The 14,653-nt window shown below is 41.6% G+C and overlaps 1 protein-coding gene across 1 annotated transcript in view; it reads left to right on the top strand.

Moving 5' to 3' along the window:
- CAPN3 (calpain 3) overlaps positions 1-14,653 on the top strand; it is a 34,344-nt gene that overhangs the window by 15,167 nt on the left and 4,524 nt on the right. The window contains exons 11-20 of the mRNA XM_087722142.1: positions 1,104-1,273; positions 2,338-2,349; positions 4,351-4,559; positions 5,638-5,674; positions 6,609-6,722; positions 10,874-10,945; positions 12,337-12,394; positions 13,028-13,092; positions 13,897-13,965; positions 14,455-14,533. Coding sequence (XP_087578268.1) covers positions 1,104-1,273; positions 2,338-2,349; positions 4,351-4,559; positions 5,638-5,674; positions 6,609-6,722; positions 10,874-10,945; positions 12,337-12,394; positions 13,028-13,092; positions 13,897-13,965; positions 14,455-14,533 — 885 coding nt within the window. The remainder of the gene's footprint in view (positions 1-1,103; positions 1,274-2,337; positions 2,350-4,350; positions 4,560-5,637; positions 5,675-6,608; positions 6,723-10,873; positions 10,946-12,336; positions 12,395-13,027; positions 13,093-13,896; positions 13,966-14,454; positions 14,534-14,653) is intronic.

The following is a 14,653-nucleotide window of genomic DNA, read 5'->3' as shown; positions in this document are numbered from 1 at the left end:
CCCTCCCCAAGCTCTGGAGACTTTTCTTGAGTCCCCAGGAGGGTGAAAATGGCCTCCCCCATGCTCCAGAGGTCAGAAACAGTCCCGTTTTCGGACTTCTTCTGGTAGGCCTGTTTTTCACCCTCCCCAGGCTCTGGAGGCTTTCTCCGAGCCTCCAAGAGGGTGAAAATGACCTATCCTGGGCTCCGGAGGCCTCCAGAAAAATGGGCCTCCCGGAAGTCCAGAAATGGGCCTGTTTCTGGCCTCCGGGGGGCCTCTGGAGCCCGGGGAGGCAATTTTCACCTTCCTGGAGGCTCGAGGAAAGCCTCCAGAGCCTGGGGACAGTGAAAAACAACCTTTCCAGAAGTACTGGAAGTCCAACCATGGTGGGGGAGGTGTTTTCACCCTCCCCAAGCTCTGGAGACTTTTCTTGAGTCCCCAGGAGGGTGAAAATGGCCTCCCCCAGGCTCCAGAAGTCAGAAAAAATCCCATTTCTGGACTTCCAGTACTTCTGGTAAGCTTGTTTTCCACCCTCCCCAGACTCTGGAGACTTTCCTCGAGTCTCCAGGAGGGCGAAAACGGCCTCCCCCGGGCTCCAGAGGCCCTCCAAAGGCCAGAAACAGGCCCATTTCTGGACTTCCGGCAGGCCCATTTTTTGTCCTCCCAGAGCCCTGCACTTATCTGGTATGATGAACAGGCTATGTCCTGGAAGGGGTGGGGTTGGGTGGGCCGGACCAGCCAGTCCTTGCAACAACCAGTTCAGCGAACCGGATGCAAAATTAACATCCGCTTCACCGAACTGGTGCAAACCGGCTGAATCTCATCCCTGATTCAAAACAGCTTTAGTCAAACAGACTTATAGAGTTCTTTAGAGCAGTAATTCGCATTCTTGGTAACTCAAGGCTGACTGAGGAATTCTGGGAGTTGAAGTCCATAAATCTGAAAGTTGCCAAGGTGGAGAAACTCTGCCTTAAGTATTTCAACAGGTCTTCTTGAACCTAACCCTTCAGGCGGTTGAGATTTTCTTAAAGCATATCTAGTGGCACTGTGTCCATCTTATAGAATCTGTCAAAGCATTTTGTAGGAAACTAAAATGTAATTTAAATTGGGGACACCATTTGCAGACACTTTTTGGACCAATCCCCAATATCGTTTGAAACTCCTGGAAGAAGATGATGATCCAGAAGATAGTGAGGTGATATGCAGCTTCCTGGTGGCACTGATGCAGAAAAACAGGAGAAAAGAGCGCAAACTAGGAGCCAATCTCCTCACAATTGGTTTTGCCATCTACGAGGTACGTTAGTCATCAGGCTACTGATTAATGACATCCTACTGCTTCAGAATTGAGCTGGTCAAATTCGAGCTCAGTTATATAGAGAGTAGGCCAACTAATTGTACAGGAAAGTCCTTGACTTGCAACTACAGTTGGGACCAGAACCTCTGTCACTAAGCGATATAGTCATTAAATAAGCCAGCATCCAATTTGACAATATTTTCAACTATGATCTTAAGCAAACACATGTTTAACAAATTTCCCATTGACTTTGCTTATTAGACGGCAGCTGAGAAGGTCTCAAATGGAGATCATATGATCCTGTGACCACAGAAATGTTGAGCTCAACTGGGATAGTAAGTTGAGGACTACCTGTATAGCTATAGTTATATAGATGGAATAAGCTGCATTTCCCCCCATTATTTCTGAGTATTTTTTGAAAGAGGCATAATGCTGAACATCGTTAGAAATGTTGGTACTGGAATCCTGGGTCAGTAGCCAAGCATCTGAATTTTGATCCCATTACCATGGGGATGCCGGAATGGGTCGTAAGTGTGAAAAATTGTCATAAGTCACTTTTTTAGTGTCATTGTAACTTCAAACAGTCACTAAACAAACTGTTGTTAGTCAAGGATTACCTGTATATAACCTGGCTTACAGTTTCTTAAAAGTTGATGGAGCTACAACCATTACTACGAGGTGTAACCAGGGGTGAAATGCTACTGGTTCAGGGGAACCAGTATTTTTGACTATCAGCTGTGATGGACGATTTATATTAGCTAGAATCGTTGGATTTCCTGTTTTCTAGCTAATTTAAATTGTGTGCCACAGCTGATCGTCAGAAATCAAAGGTTCTGCACATGCACGGAGGTGGCGCATGCGAGTGAAGCATGCACTCACATCACCCAAACTGATAGCAAAGGTAGGTTGATTTCACCCCTGGTGTAACTACAATATTTAATAAGTGTTGGAAAGATCCTAAGGTGAACATACATTTGTCAACATTCTGAACATAAATTTTGAATCATACTGTATGACATTTCCCCTCCTTTCCTAATTGTATTTCTACCTTGCTTGCTTCTCAGGTGCCGAAAGAGGTAAGAGCAGACTGAAAAACCTGTTAATTGCTTGGGTAACTTTTTGAATACAACTCCTTTTCCACTTCACTCTTCAGACGTTTCCAGGTTAGATTTCCTCTTGACCATTAGGTGAAAATCTGTCTCAAAAGAATGTGCATTAGTATCCCAAATTAGGCATTCAGGTACTTACTCAAATAATTCACATCTCACAGAGCATTTGAAAAGTGTAATAGAAATAGAACACATATATAGAAAGTAAAATAATATTGATCATTTTAATGTATAACTTTTACATCTGTTAAAGGCATACCCAACCTACCACACAACTTCCTTACAATTTATGACATTATTTTAGATAGTTTATCCAACAGCTGGCAATATCAACAAAGTGATGGCAAATCATATATGATTTGAACTGGTATCTTAGGGTAATTCTCCTACCCAACCGAAAGCCCTAAGCCACATCAGGTTCAGTTAGTTCTTGGAAGGCAGATATCAGGCAGATATCAAGGAATCCAGAGACTCCAAGAACTCTTTAAAAAAGGCCATAGAAAACATGTTCTGTTGACAATTTTTTCTGTTGATAATTTTTAGGAGTTGAACAGAAATTGAACTTGGGCAGTTCATGGTTTTGTGAAGCAAAATAGAATAGCCAACACCCCAGATGATAGGCTCCAGATCCAGATGGATCTCAACAGACTTGAACAATGGGCCCTATCTAACAAAATGAATTTCAACATAGAGAAAAGTAAAGTTTTACAATTAGGCAAGAAAAAACAAAATTACACATACAGATTAGGTGAAACCTGACTTAAAAGCAGTAACTATGACAGGAATCTTGGAGTGAACAATTATTTAAATATAAGCCAGCAGTATACAGCGGGAGCCAAAAAAGCCAATGCAGTCCTAAATTGTATTAACAGAGGGATTGAATCAAGATCATGTGAGGTACTAATACCATTCTATAAAGACTTAGTAAAACCACACCTAGAATACTGCATCCACTTATGGTCACCACACTATAAAAATGATGTTGAGATTCTAGAAAAAGTGCAGAGAAGAGCAACTGAAATGATTGGGGGCTGGAAGCTAAAACGTATTAAAAACGATTGCAAGAACTGGGTATGGCTAATCTAGGGAGGAGAAGGATCAGGGATGACATGATAGCAGTGTTCCAATATCTGAGAGACTGTCACAGAGAGGAGAGGGTCAACCTATGACCATGGGGCTGCTGCAGTGGTGGGTTCTGAATCCCGTTCCAACCGGTACAGTTGGAACAGGCCTGGCATCACCCACATGGATGTGCACACGCCCGCAGTGCGTGCTTGTGTCATCCTTGCATGCGATGCTTCCGTAAGCCAATAGCAATAGCAGTAGACTTATATACCGCTTCATAGGGCTTTCAGCCCTCTCTAAGCGGTTTACAGAGAGTCAGCATATTGCCCCCAACAATCTGGGTCCTCATTTTACCCACCTCGGAAGGATGGAAGGCTGAGTCAACACTGAGCCGGTGGGATTTGAACCGCTGAACTGCTGATCTAGCAGTAGCTTGCAGTGCTGCATTTAACCACTGCGCCACCTTGGCTCTGCGCCACCAAGCCTCCACGACGCGCCAGCTGCTTGGCGGAGCGTTGCACAGTTGCCGTATGCACATGCGCGGAAGTGTCAAAGGCTTAAAGGACAGGTAAGGAGCTCGGGCGGGCGAGCCCTCCGGAGCACCATACCAGAACAGTACCCAGTGCGGGCAGGCTCTGGTACGCCCATACCGGGGCGTACTGCCTGCAACCCACCACTGAGCTGCTGTGACAGTTGGAAGTGCAAGGACCATTTGTAAGACACTTTCTTCAGTTTTGTAACTTTGAACAATTGCTGAATGAATGGTTGTAAGTTATAAGTCAAAGGCTACCTGTAATTGTCCCCCCGTTTTAATTTCAGTTTATTTTAAGGTATCACTATGAGGATGTCCTCTGTCTTGTACATGCAGACCATATGTATATTTCACCCAGTTCATATTTACAGATGCAGGGTGACAGGAAACATTTGCAGAAGGATTTTTTCCTTTACAATGCCTCCAAAGTAAAATGCAAGTCTTACATAAACATGCGAGAAATCACAGAACGCTTCCGGTTACCACCCAAGGAGTATGTCATCATTCCATCCACTTATGAACCCCACCAAGAAGGAGAATTTATCCTGAGAGTTTTCTCAGAAAAAAGAAGTCTTTCAGAGTAAGTAAAAGATTCCCATTTTGGATTTCAACACTTCCAAACCACATATATGCACACCCATATTGCTTTATGTTTATTTCAGCACCTTTCATACCAATCCTGTTCAATATTAAGTGAGAATGCAGAAGTCAGCAAGGCAGCATTTTTGGGCCCACTTATTTCAATGACACCATTAGATGTGGATGCTGGACTTTCAAAATAAAAATAAAGATATCTGCAATATCTTAAAATGTCCAGAATCTCATGGGATGAAAAAACCTTGCAAGAATTGGCTTAGATTTGAGATTTGGAGCGCATTTAAATTCATGTGGAGACAGGATGTGGTGGGGAAGCCATCTTGATTCTTCTTGAATTTTTAATTGCCTTCAACACCATTGATCATGGTACAGGTAGTCCTCAACTTACAACAGTTCATTTAGTGACCATTTGAACTTACGACATCACTGAAAAAAGTGATATATGACCATTTTTCACACTTATGACCTTTGTAGCATCCCCATGATCACGTGAGTAACGTTGGGAAATTTGACAACTGGTTCATATTTATGACGGTTGCAGGGTTATGTGATCATCTTTTGCAACGTTCTGACAAGCAATGGGGAAACCAAATTCATTTAATAACCGTGTTACTAGTTTAACAACTGCAGTGATTCACTTGACAAATGTGGCAAGAAAAGTCATAAAATGGGGCAAAACTCCCTTAACAAATTTCTCACTTAGCAACATAAATTCTGGCCTCAATGGTAGACGTAAGTCGAGGACTACCTGTATTCCTTTGCACTGTCTACAGGATTTGAAAATGGGAAGCACAGAATTATGATATTTATTCATTTTTCTTTGTGGCCAGTTGTAGACAATGTTGCCAGGTGAGGAGAAGCTGAGCCCACAGCCCCTAATTTGTGAGTCCCTCAGGGTTTGATGTTCTCAGCTCTCCTGTTTATCATCCACATCAGTGTTGTGGTGATAATCTCTAAAAATTGCAATAGAAGCCACTTAATTTCATTTTTTCCAAACCAAACAGAGAACATAATACTTCAACCCTTGTTTCTTTTTTTCCATTTCTTCAATTTTCTTATAGGGAAGTTGAAAATAAGATTGAAGCAGGAAATATCTCGGTGAGTACATTCTATACAGTGTCTTATATTTGAATTGTTTCTTTTCAATATGAAGCTCCAGAAAAGTGGTATTGTTGTGGTTCTCTCGCTTCATTACATATTTATAGTCGGTGCAGAAACTTTTTGATATCACTTTACACCACTTGAGTAGAATCATCCTCACTGCTACTATTTGGAATATTATTTATTTGTTTATTTGGTTCATTTCTATAATGCTGGTATTTGTGCTTAGGAACAATTGTAATAAAGAATCAGATAGACTTTCTGAGTGCTTTAAAATTGATGCTGCAGCATTTATACTTCATCAAGCATTAACTAAAGACATAGCCAGTGGTGTTCATGAAAAGGGTTTTTAAAAACTCAATATGGCAACTGAGATGCAAATAAACAAATCTTCAATTGTGTGATCCCAACCCGCATCTTGGATTTTTTGACACACACACACACACTCAACACCCCTGTGCATGGCATAAGGCAGTGATTCTCAACCTGTGGTGCACAGAACCTTGGGGGCCACAATGTTGTCATAGAGGTCCATGAAGACTTGAAGAAATGTTATGATTTAAATCTTGAGTTAAGTCTTGGGGGGTCTGTGGCCATGGTCGATGGGCCACAAAAGGTATTTAAAGGGAGCCCAACAGTGAAGAAAAGATTGAGAGCGACTGGATAGAGTTTAGAGTGAGAAAAACCTGATTCTTGATCTTTCTTCATTCTCTGCAGATGACACTGTTTGTTTACTGTATGATATGACTCTGTGTGTGTGTGTGTGTGAGAGAGAGAGAGAGAGAGAGAGAGAGAGAGAGAGAGGGAGGGAGGGAGAGAGGGAGAGAGCAAAGGGAGAAGAATCTCCTTTGTGAAAATGCTATCCTGCTATCCTTTAATCTATTACAAAATTGATTAGTTCCTGCTTCTCTGCTTTCCATCTTTCCGGTAGCCAATCATCTTTGTCTCAGACAGAGCAAACAAGATCAAAGATCTGAAAGGTGGTGAGGGGCCAAGAAAGGACAAGGGAAAAACAAGTCCAGATAAGCAAAAGAAGAACACAGAGGTTTTATATCTATCAGCATGAGGAACTTGCATGCACTCTAACCAATCAGCATGTTAAAGTGGTGTCAGCCTTGTGAGGTAGTCTAGATAGGAAGCATGCCCAGATGAACTGACTACCGGTATATTTTATTGTAAGGGTACATTAATAGAATCTTACAAGTCTGAAAGTGCATTTCTTCCTTGTCACTTTTACAGCCCAAGAAATCAGGGAGGGTACCTTCTAGATGTTGGCATGCCCACAATCCATCTGTGAACTAAGCTGTTTTTTTAATCTGACTATTCCCCTGGCTATAGTTCCTTGCACTGACTCCCAAGGTCATCCCAACATATTCTGATAGCTAAATCAACATGCCAAGCAACTCTTTCCAGATGTAATATTTACCTTCCTTAGAGAATTAGAATCATGTATTCTTTAATGGTGGCTCAGCGGTTAAAGATGCTGAGCTTGTCAACTGGAAAGTTGACAGCCAAGGTTTGAGTGCTGCAGAGTAAGCTCCTGTTACATGTCTCTCCATATAGTCTTGCTGGCCATATGACCATGGGAACACTGCCTCCCTTGGCTAAGAAATGGTGATGAGCACCTAGAGTAGAAGTAGGGGAAACCTTTTACTTTAACCTTTTTATTCTTTAATATTTATGTTATTACCTAACATTAAATATTTACCCTCTTTATTGAATCAGGGAGACATATCCAACAACTCTTATCGGAGTTACTGTCCAGAGTTGGTGCAGAAACTTTTTGATATCACTTTGCACCATTTGAATAGAATCATCCTCACTGTGTAGTAACTCACTAGCTATAAGGAGAGAGACACAGACAGAAAGAAACACAGAGACAGACACACACACACAGAGAGAGCCAGACAGAGACAGAGACAGAGAGCCAGAGACAGACAGAGATAGATAGAGAAAGAGGCAGAGACAGAGAGACAAGGTAAAAAAATTATTTTAGTTCATTCCATAGAGTTAGATCATTCGACCTCATGGCTGCCTTTCTCTTTATTACCTGGAATACCTTCTATTCTTATCCAATAAGCTTGTCTTCTTATGGATTGGCTGTACTGCTGTGGTAGAGATACCTTTGCCATGAGATGAGAAGAGGTTCTTTGTTCTTCTTCCCCGTTACAACTCCAACCAGTCCTACAGTATCAATGAGAGCCATGTGGCTAAATGTTTTGATACAAAGAATGGGAAGATAGCTTTACAAAATCTGTACTTGATGAGGGATGGAAAACCTAGTTCTTTTGAAGATATTTGCAGAAAGGTTAAAAACCAGTGCCAATCTAGTTTCAAGTCAGACAAGCTCAATAATTTCTTTTTAGAAATTATCAGATTGCATAAGATCTGGAATCAGTGATAAATGTCAGCCATTTGCCAAGCATTTGAAATATGGGGTTGTGCGACATTTTACAATGACCAATGGGCCATAAAGCATCTTTTTTTTAGGCCATTGTAGCTCCAAAAGGTTATTAAACCACTGGCTATCAGTTGAGGACTACCTGTATGACAATCTAGTGTCCTTTTAAAAGTGCTAATTGTTATTTGAGCAAGATGGCTATTCCCTAATCAGTAAGAGCTCTAAACCCACCAGAGATCTTGCTCTCTTGCAACTATAGGGGGCAACTGTCACAGCCCTTATGGATGATTGTGGGCAATCTGAAGTCCTCTCTTGTCCAGAGAGGAATTACAAAGACTTGGTCTATTTGCTAGCTCCACTTTTCACAGAGCCTCTTCAATTTGCCATTTCTTCCCTGGAACTCTATCTCTGGCATATTCGAGTCGAGTTCCAGAAACCTCCCCACCATTGGGCTCATTTTTCTGTATGGGATCATTTCCTTATGATGCTGTAAAGCAAAGGAAAGCTGAAATAAAATCTAAGCACAGTCACTGTCATGTAATTTTTCACTTAGTTACCATGTCCCTTAACAAACCAGATGCCAGTCCTTTTCGAGGTTCGAGGTTCATTTTATTTATATGCCGCCCTATTCCCTGCGGGACTCAGGGCGGCACACAAACCCAAGGAGGGGGGAGGGAAAAACACAAAAACTACAAAAAGTACAAAACATTTAAAACAACCAACAGCCACACGATTCGAGAGGGGAAGGGAACTCATTGACCCCAGGCCTGCCGACACAGCCAGGTTTTAACGGCTTTTCGGAAGGCCTGGAGAGAGGTGAGGGTTCGAATCTCTGCAGGGAGCTCGTTCCAAAGGGCCGGAGCTGCCACAGAGAAGACCCTTCCCCGGGTAGTGGCCAGATGACATTGGCTAGTAGACGGAACCCGGAGGAGGCCTAATCTGTGTGATCTAATGGGTCTTTGGGAGGTAATTGGCAGCAGGCGGTCTCTCAAGTACCCAGGTCCAATACCATGAAGGGCTTTATAAGTGACGACTAGCACCTTGAAGCGTATCCGGAGACCAATCGGTAACCAGTGCAGCTTGCGGAGGATAGGTGTAACGTGGGTGTACCGAGGTGCACCCACAATCGCTTGCGCGGCTGCATTCTGGACGAGCTGAAGTCTCTGAATGCTCTTCAAGGGCTGCCCCATGTAGAGCGCATTGCAGTAGTCTAGTCTTGAGGTCACGAGGGCATGAGTGACTGTTGCGAGTGCCTCCCGGTTCAGGTAGGGACGCAATTGGTGCACCAGGCGAACCTGGCAAATGCCCCCCTGGTCACAGCTGACAATTGATGTTCTAAGGTCAGCTGTGGGTCCAAGAGGACTCCCAAATTGCGAACCCTGTCTGAGGGGTGTAAAATTTCACCCCCCAGCCTGAATGATGGAGTACTAGCCAAATTTTTGGGAGGGAAACACAACAGCCACTCGGTCTTGTCTGGATTGACCACAAGCTTGTTAACCCCCATCCAGACCCTGACAGCCTCCAGGCACTGGCACATCACGTCAACCGCTTCACTGAGTTGGCACGGGGAGGACAGATACAACTGGGTATCGTCCACGTACTGATGGCATTTTATCCCGTGCCACCAAATGATCTCACCCAACGGCTTCATGTAGATGTTAAACAGGAGGGGGGACAGGACCGAACCCTGTAGGACCCCATATTTCAGGGGCCTAGGGGTCGACCTCTGCCCCCCGACCAACACCGACTGCGACCTGTCCGAGAGGTAGGAGGAGAACCACCGAAGAACAGTGCCTCCCACACCCACCTCTCGTAACCGTCGCAGAAGGATACCATGGTCGATGGTATTGAAGGTCACTGAGCGGTCAAGAAGCACTAGGATGGAGGCATGACCTCCATCCCTGGCTCTCCAGAGATCATCGGTCAGTGTGACCAAAGTGCGACTTTTGTGATCACTCTTGTGGCCCAGCAGGAGCCGTTGGAGCTGCCACCAGACTCCGACAGCGAGGGGCCCTATGAGTCGACTTTGGAGGATGTGGAGGACCCTGGACAGGGTTCCGACTCCAAGCAGGGCACAGAGAGGCTGGTTGGCCACCAGGAGGCGCCTGAGCCTTGGACTAGTGGGGAGGAGACAAGGGAGTATGATCCGGACGTCAGCAGTGGGGAGGAGCCAAGGGAGTTCTTCCTGGATGCCCAGCACCGGAGTGCTAATAGGCGTCAGGAACAGTTGTGCAGTTACAGGAGATAATTGCACTCAGCTGGTGGTAATTAGGCTCCTCTCAAGACTATAAAAGGAATGCTTGTGCACACGCCCCTTTTGCAGGAGTCAATGCATTAACTAATGTTGGAGAACTGTGGTGTTAGCTTGGCAGGCTGGATTGCTGCCAAGGCTTGTCTGTGCTGGATTGCTGCCAAGGCTTGTCTGTGCTGGTTTGCTGCCAAGGACCTGTCTGTCTGTTAATAAATTCCGTAAAGTATCTTTGGCTCGGCATGCTTTGGTGTGGGACGAGGGGGGTCAGAACAGATTACTAAACAAGGACTAGTTGTATTGTTCCTGTATTGTTCTTCACTAATAGAAATATTGAAAACAATTTAAAATTAATAATTCATGAACAAGTTAGCTTAGGAAGAAGCAACCCAAAAAGAGGGTGGAAAAATCTCTTCCTCGAAAGGAATCTGGACAGAAAAAAGTTCAACAATGAATTGCAATGAAGAATCTCATAAGCTTCTATTTCCAAAAAATGAGAGATTAATCTTTCTGTTCATTTCATCTTTTTCATTCCATGTCTTTACAGCCTGCAGAAAAGGATACAGATGCTGAAGAAGATAAGCAGTTCAAAAATATTTTCCGACAAATTGCTGGGGACGTAAGTATATAGCCGTTTCTTAAAGCAGGCTAATATTGGCAGCTGGAAAATAAATAAAATAAATTATACAATGCCTGTAGCTGAGCAAAACTAAACCCAAAATATTTCAAAGATTTTCAGTTCTGTAATCTGTAAGTAAGAATAGGCCAAGGTAAAAGGGCCCTCCCCAGATGTTCTATCTGCAAGCTGAAGAAGACAATTTGCTGGGTGATGGGGCTGGGCAAAATTGAAAAAAAAAGCAAATAGGATTTTGAGATCAATTTATCTGTGAAATGGAAACACTTGTAGGGCTGAAGGAAATTATAGTCAGGCTATTGTAGCAAAAGGCTTCAGATTCCTGCAAGTGAGACAAAAGATTAGGGATTGTACATTGAGCTGGTGATGATCAAAATCAAGGTCTTAATCTGGTTTAATCTCATTGCCACCAGGGAATCTTGGTGAGCCTGCAGCCTTGGAATTGCTGATCAGCCTTTCTTTCTTAAAAAAAAGGTGCTAGTGGCAGATGAGATTCATCCTACCCAGCACCTTCAATTTCTGGAAGTTGCCTGTGACAGGTGGCAGAACAGCTTTCAAGTATAATTTTAGGAGAACTCTGCCAGATGTTTATGAATACCCAGTTCAGAAAGAATTCTTCCAGTGGATAAGAATGAAGATGAGTTCATTATTCAGTTGGCGATAGAACAAGCCAAGAATTTAAAGTCAAACATAATCTGTTCAAAATCCCAAAGACCAAAAAAACAAATTAGGAAAATCTTACAGAACATTCTTAAAAGCATTCCTGCTCTTGGTTGCATGCCTGGAAAGAAAGAAAGGAAGAAAGAAAGAAAGAAAGAAAGAAAGAAGGAAGGAAGGAAGGAAGGAAGGAAGGAAGGAAGGAAGGAAGAAAGAAAGAAAGAAAGAAAGAAAGAAAGAAAGAAAGAAAGAAAGAAAGAAAGAAAGAAAGAAGGCTTGGAACTGCCCAGTCAGCAGCATTCTGAAGTGCCGCCTAGCAGCCTCTCTGTTATGGGGAATTTTTTTCCTAGAATCATTTGCTCATTCAGCCCATTTTCAAACTCCATTTTTCTTTTGTTGGCTTCTCTCCAGTTCTGGTTTTGGAAAATTATCCTGCTGACAGAACAACAAAGCCCAGAATCCCTTTACACCATTTCTTTCCAACATTCCACTCAAGCTGAAGAATGTATTGCTAACAATCTTAAAGTCAGTAACAAATAATATTTTAAAATGTTGGAGGCAGAAAATAAGTCAAGGAGTTGCTTGTATAACTGAATGATGTGAAGAAGAAATGATGTGGATTACCCCAACAATTTGACCCACCTAAGCATAACATGCTCATTCTTGCAATGTCTCATTTCCATGGCTATTTGAGTTACTTCTTTTTTAATGACTTACAGGATATGGAGATCAGCGCTGATGAACTAAGGAATGTCCTCAACAATGTTCTGAAAAAACGTAAGCAGTGCTTCTCTCTTTCCTTATGTAACCTCTGAGGATATAAAGATGCAGGAATTGGGTTTTATGTACAAGTCTCATTTTACAATATGATTTGATGAGGTTATCATAGTGAAAACATTCGAGAGAGAGAGAGATCTGAACTTTTCACTTTACAGTACAAAATAATAATTTTGGCGTATGAGGCACAAAAATAGCCACATTCATTATGAAGCTATCTGCAAATCTAGTGTATAGCTGTATTAGGTTTATCATTTCTGGTCTTAAATGGGGTTGCACTGCTCCAGATAATCCCAGTACATAACCTGGGATTCGATTCTAAAGCAGCAAGTGGCAGCTGCGGCTAGAAGAGCTACAATTTTGCTAAATTATCTCGGTTACTCATGCCCTGGTCCATCACCTATGGATTACTACAATGTGCTCGACATGGACCTACCCTTGAAAAGCATCTGAAGGTGCAGCTGGTGAAGAATACTACAGAATACTACCAAGAATGTGCATATATTACAAAACTAATAAAGTATTTTAATGCTCAGTGAATGTAATAAACTGGTTTACATTTTAAATGGCCATTACCAAGACAACAATTAGCTTTAATTTTATATAGTAATAGAGTATTTCATTGCACTTTAGATAAAATCTTGAAAACAGAAGGTTTTGCCCTGGAATCCTGCCGCAGCATGATTGCGCTAATGGATGTATCCTTTTTAATTAATATAAAATTAGAAGACAAAATGATAATTCCTAGGTCTAAGAAGCTGTTATTCCACTCTTCTTAATATTTGTTTCCTATTATAAAGTTTAGTAATTATTATACTTTTTTTGCAAAATCACAACCGTTGACCCAGAATATAGTTATATCATTGCAAAGTGGGAAAACATGATGGGATATGCAGTCGTAAAATAAATAATTGTCAGCTTACTATTATTTTTTTAAATCACGGCATAATTGTTTTTGTAATTTTAGTAATTCTTTTAGTAATTTTTTCATTCTTACATAAACATTCTGTAAGATAGAGCAAAACTTCTATTTCATGGGTAAATGATCTACAAGAAGCCCTTGGCTAAATTTGTCTCCACAAAAACATGAATGACCCTATGAAATTGTTAATAAATGGTTAAATGTTAATGCAGTAGAAGGGTGGAATCATGAAATATATGAGAACTAAAAATAGTGTGAATCATTTAATTTGATTTTTATTTAATGTAGATGCTAATTTCTTATCCCCTTTCCCAGTTGTTAGAACACGGGTTCTTGCATGCCATTTCATTGTGACTCTCAGCCCCCCCAGATTTGGCCTACTCTTCATCTAAAGATTCTCTTCTCTAATCTCACTACCTAAGCAATTAAGAAGTTTTATCTCAGATGTTCTATTTCTAATATCTCACTATCCAAGCAATTAATATGTTTTATCTCAGATGTTCTATTTCTGATTTTTTTTTTAAAAAAATAATCTCAATTTCAAAATCTTTGAAAAGTTTGAACTGAACTGCTATCACAGACAGATGGTTCCGGGAAAATAAATCTTGATGAATTTCGCCACCTTTGGACTAAAATTAAAAGCTGGCAGGTATACTTGTCTTGTGAATTAATTGTGGTCTAGACAGAACATGACAACAGAAATAAGGATACAAGACAGAACTGCTGGTCATTCACCAGGAGATCACCCTCTTTAACACTCTGTTCACATATTATTTTAAAGCATGTGAAAGAAATTATATGGTGCTTTCCTTCCAAGCTCCAAGATAAATTCTATTATGTATTGCAGCTTTATTAACCAGTTCTTATAATTGGAATGATTAGAGGGCGCTACAAATATTGTAAATATACGGCTAAGTATAGGAAATGGTGTTGTGTTGGGGGGGGGGGACCTGGGAAATAATTTAGTCCACATCTGTGATTCAGCCTCTCTTCGTAATTTTCCCTTCATCATTTCAAAGCCAACTTTGGAATAGGCTTATTTAGTTTAGCTGCATTTCTGGGACAGTGCTTTTTTTAAGGTGGAAAAATAGTTTATGCATCAAACTCTTGAGGTTTATTTCACTTTTGGCTTTTCCAGAAAATTTTCAAGCGTTATGATACCGACCATTCAGGAACCATTAACAGCTATGAGATGCGTAATGCAGTTAAAGATGCAGGTTTGTATGGTGCTTTTGGGTTCTTGGACAGAATTTGGGGTGGGGTCTTCTCTTCTTTTATCTATCTGGATCTTTGTGTCAGTAACAAGTAGTTTTTCACAAAGACAAGAAAGTCACTTG

This window comes from Thamnophis sirtalis, unplaced genomic scaffold, assembly GCF_051295495.1.
Source record: "Thamnophis sirtalis isolate CommonGarterSnake01/CBP01778 unplaced genomic scaffold, rThaSir2_p1.2 scaffold_1, whole genome shotgun sequence".
Lineage (NCBI taxonomy): Eukaryota > Metazoa > Chordata > Lepidosauria > Squamata > Natricidae > Thamnophis > Thamnophis sirtalis.
Note: the sequence above shows the minus strand (reverse complement) of the source record. Positions and strands in the feature narration are given on the sequence as shown.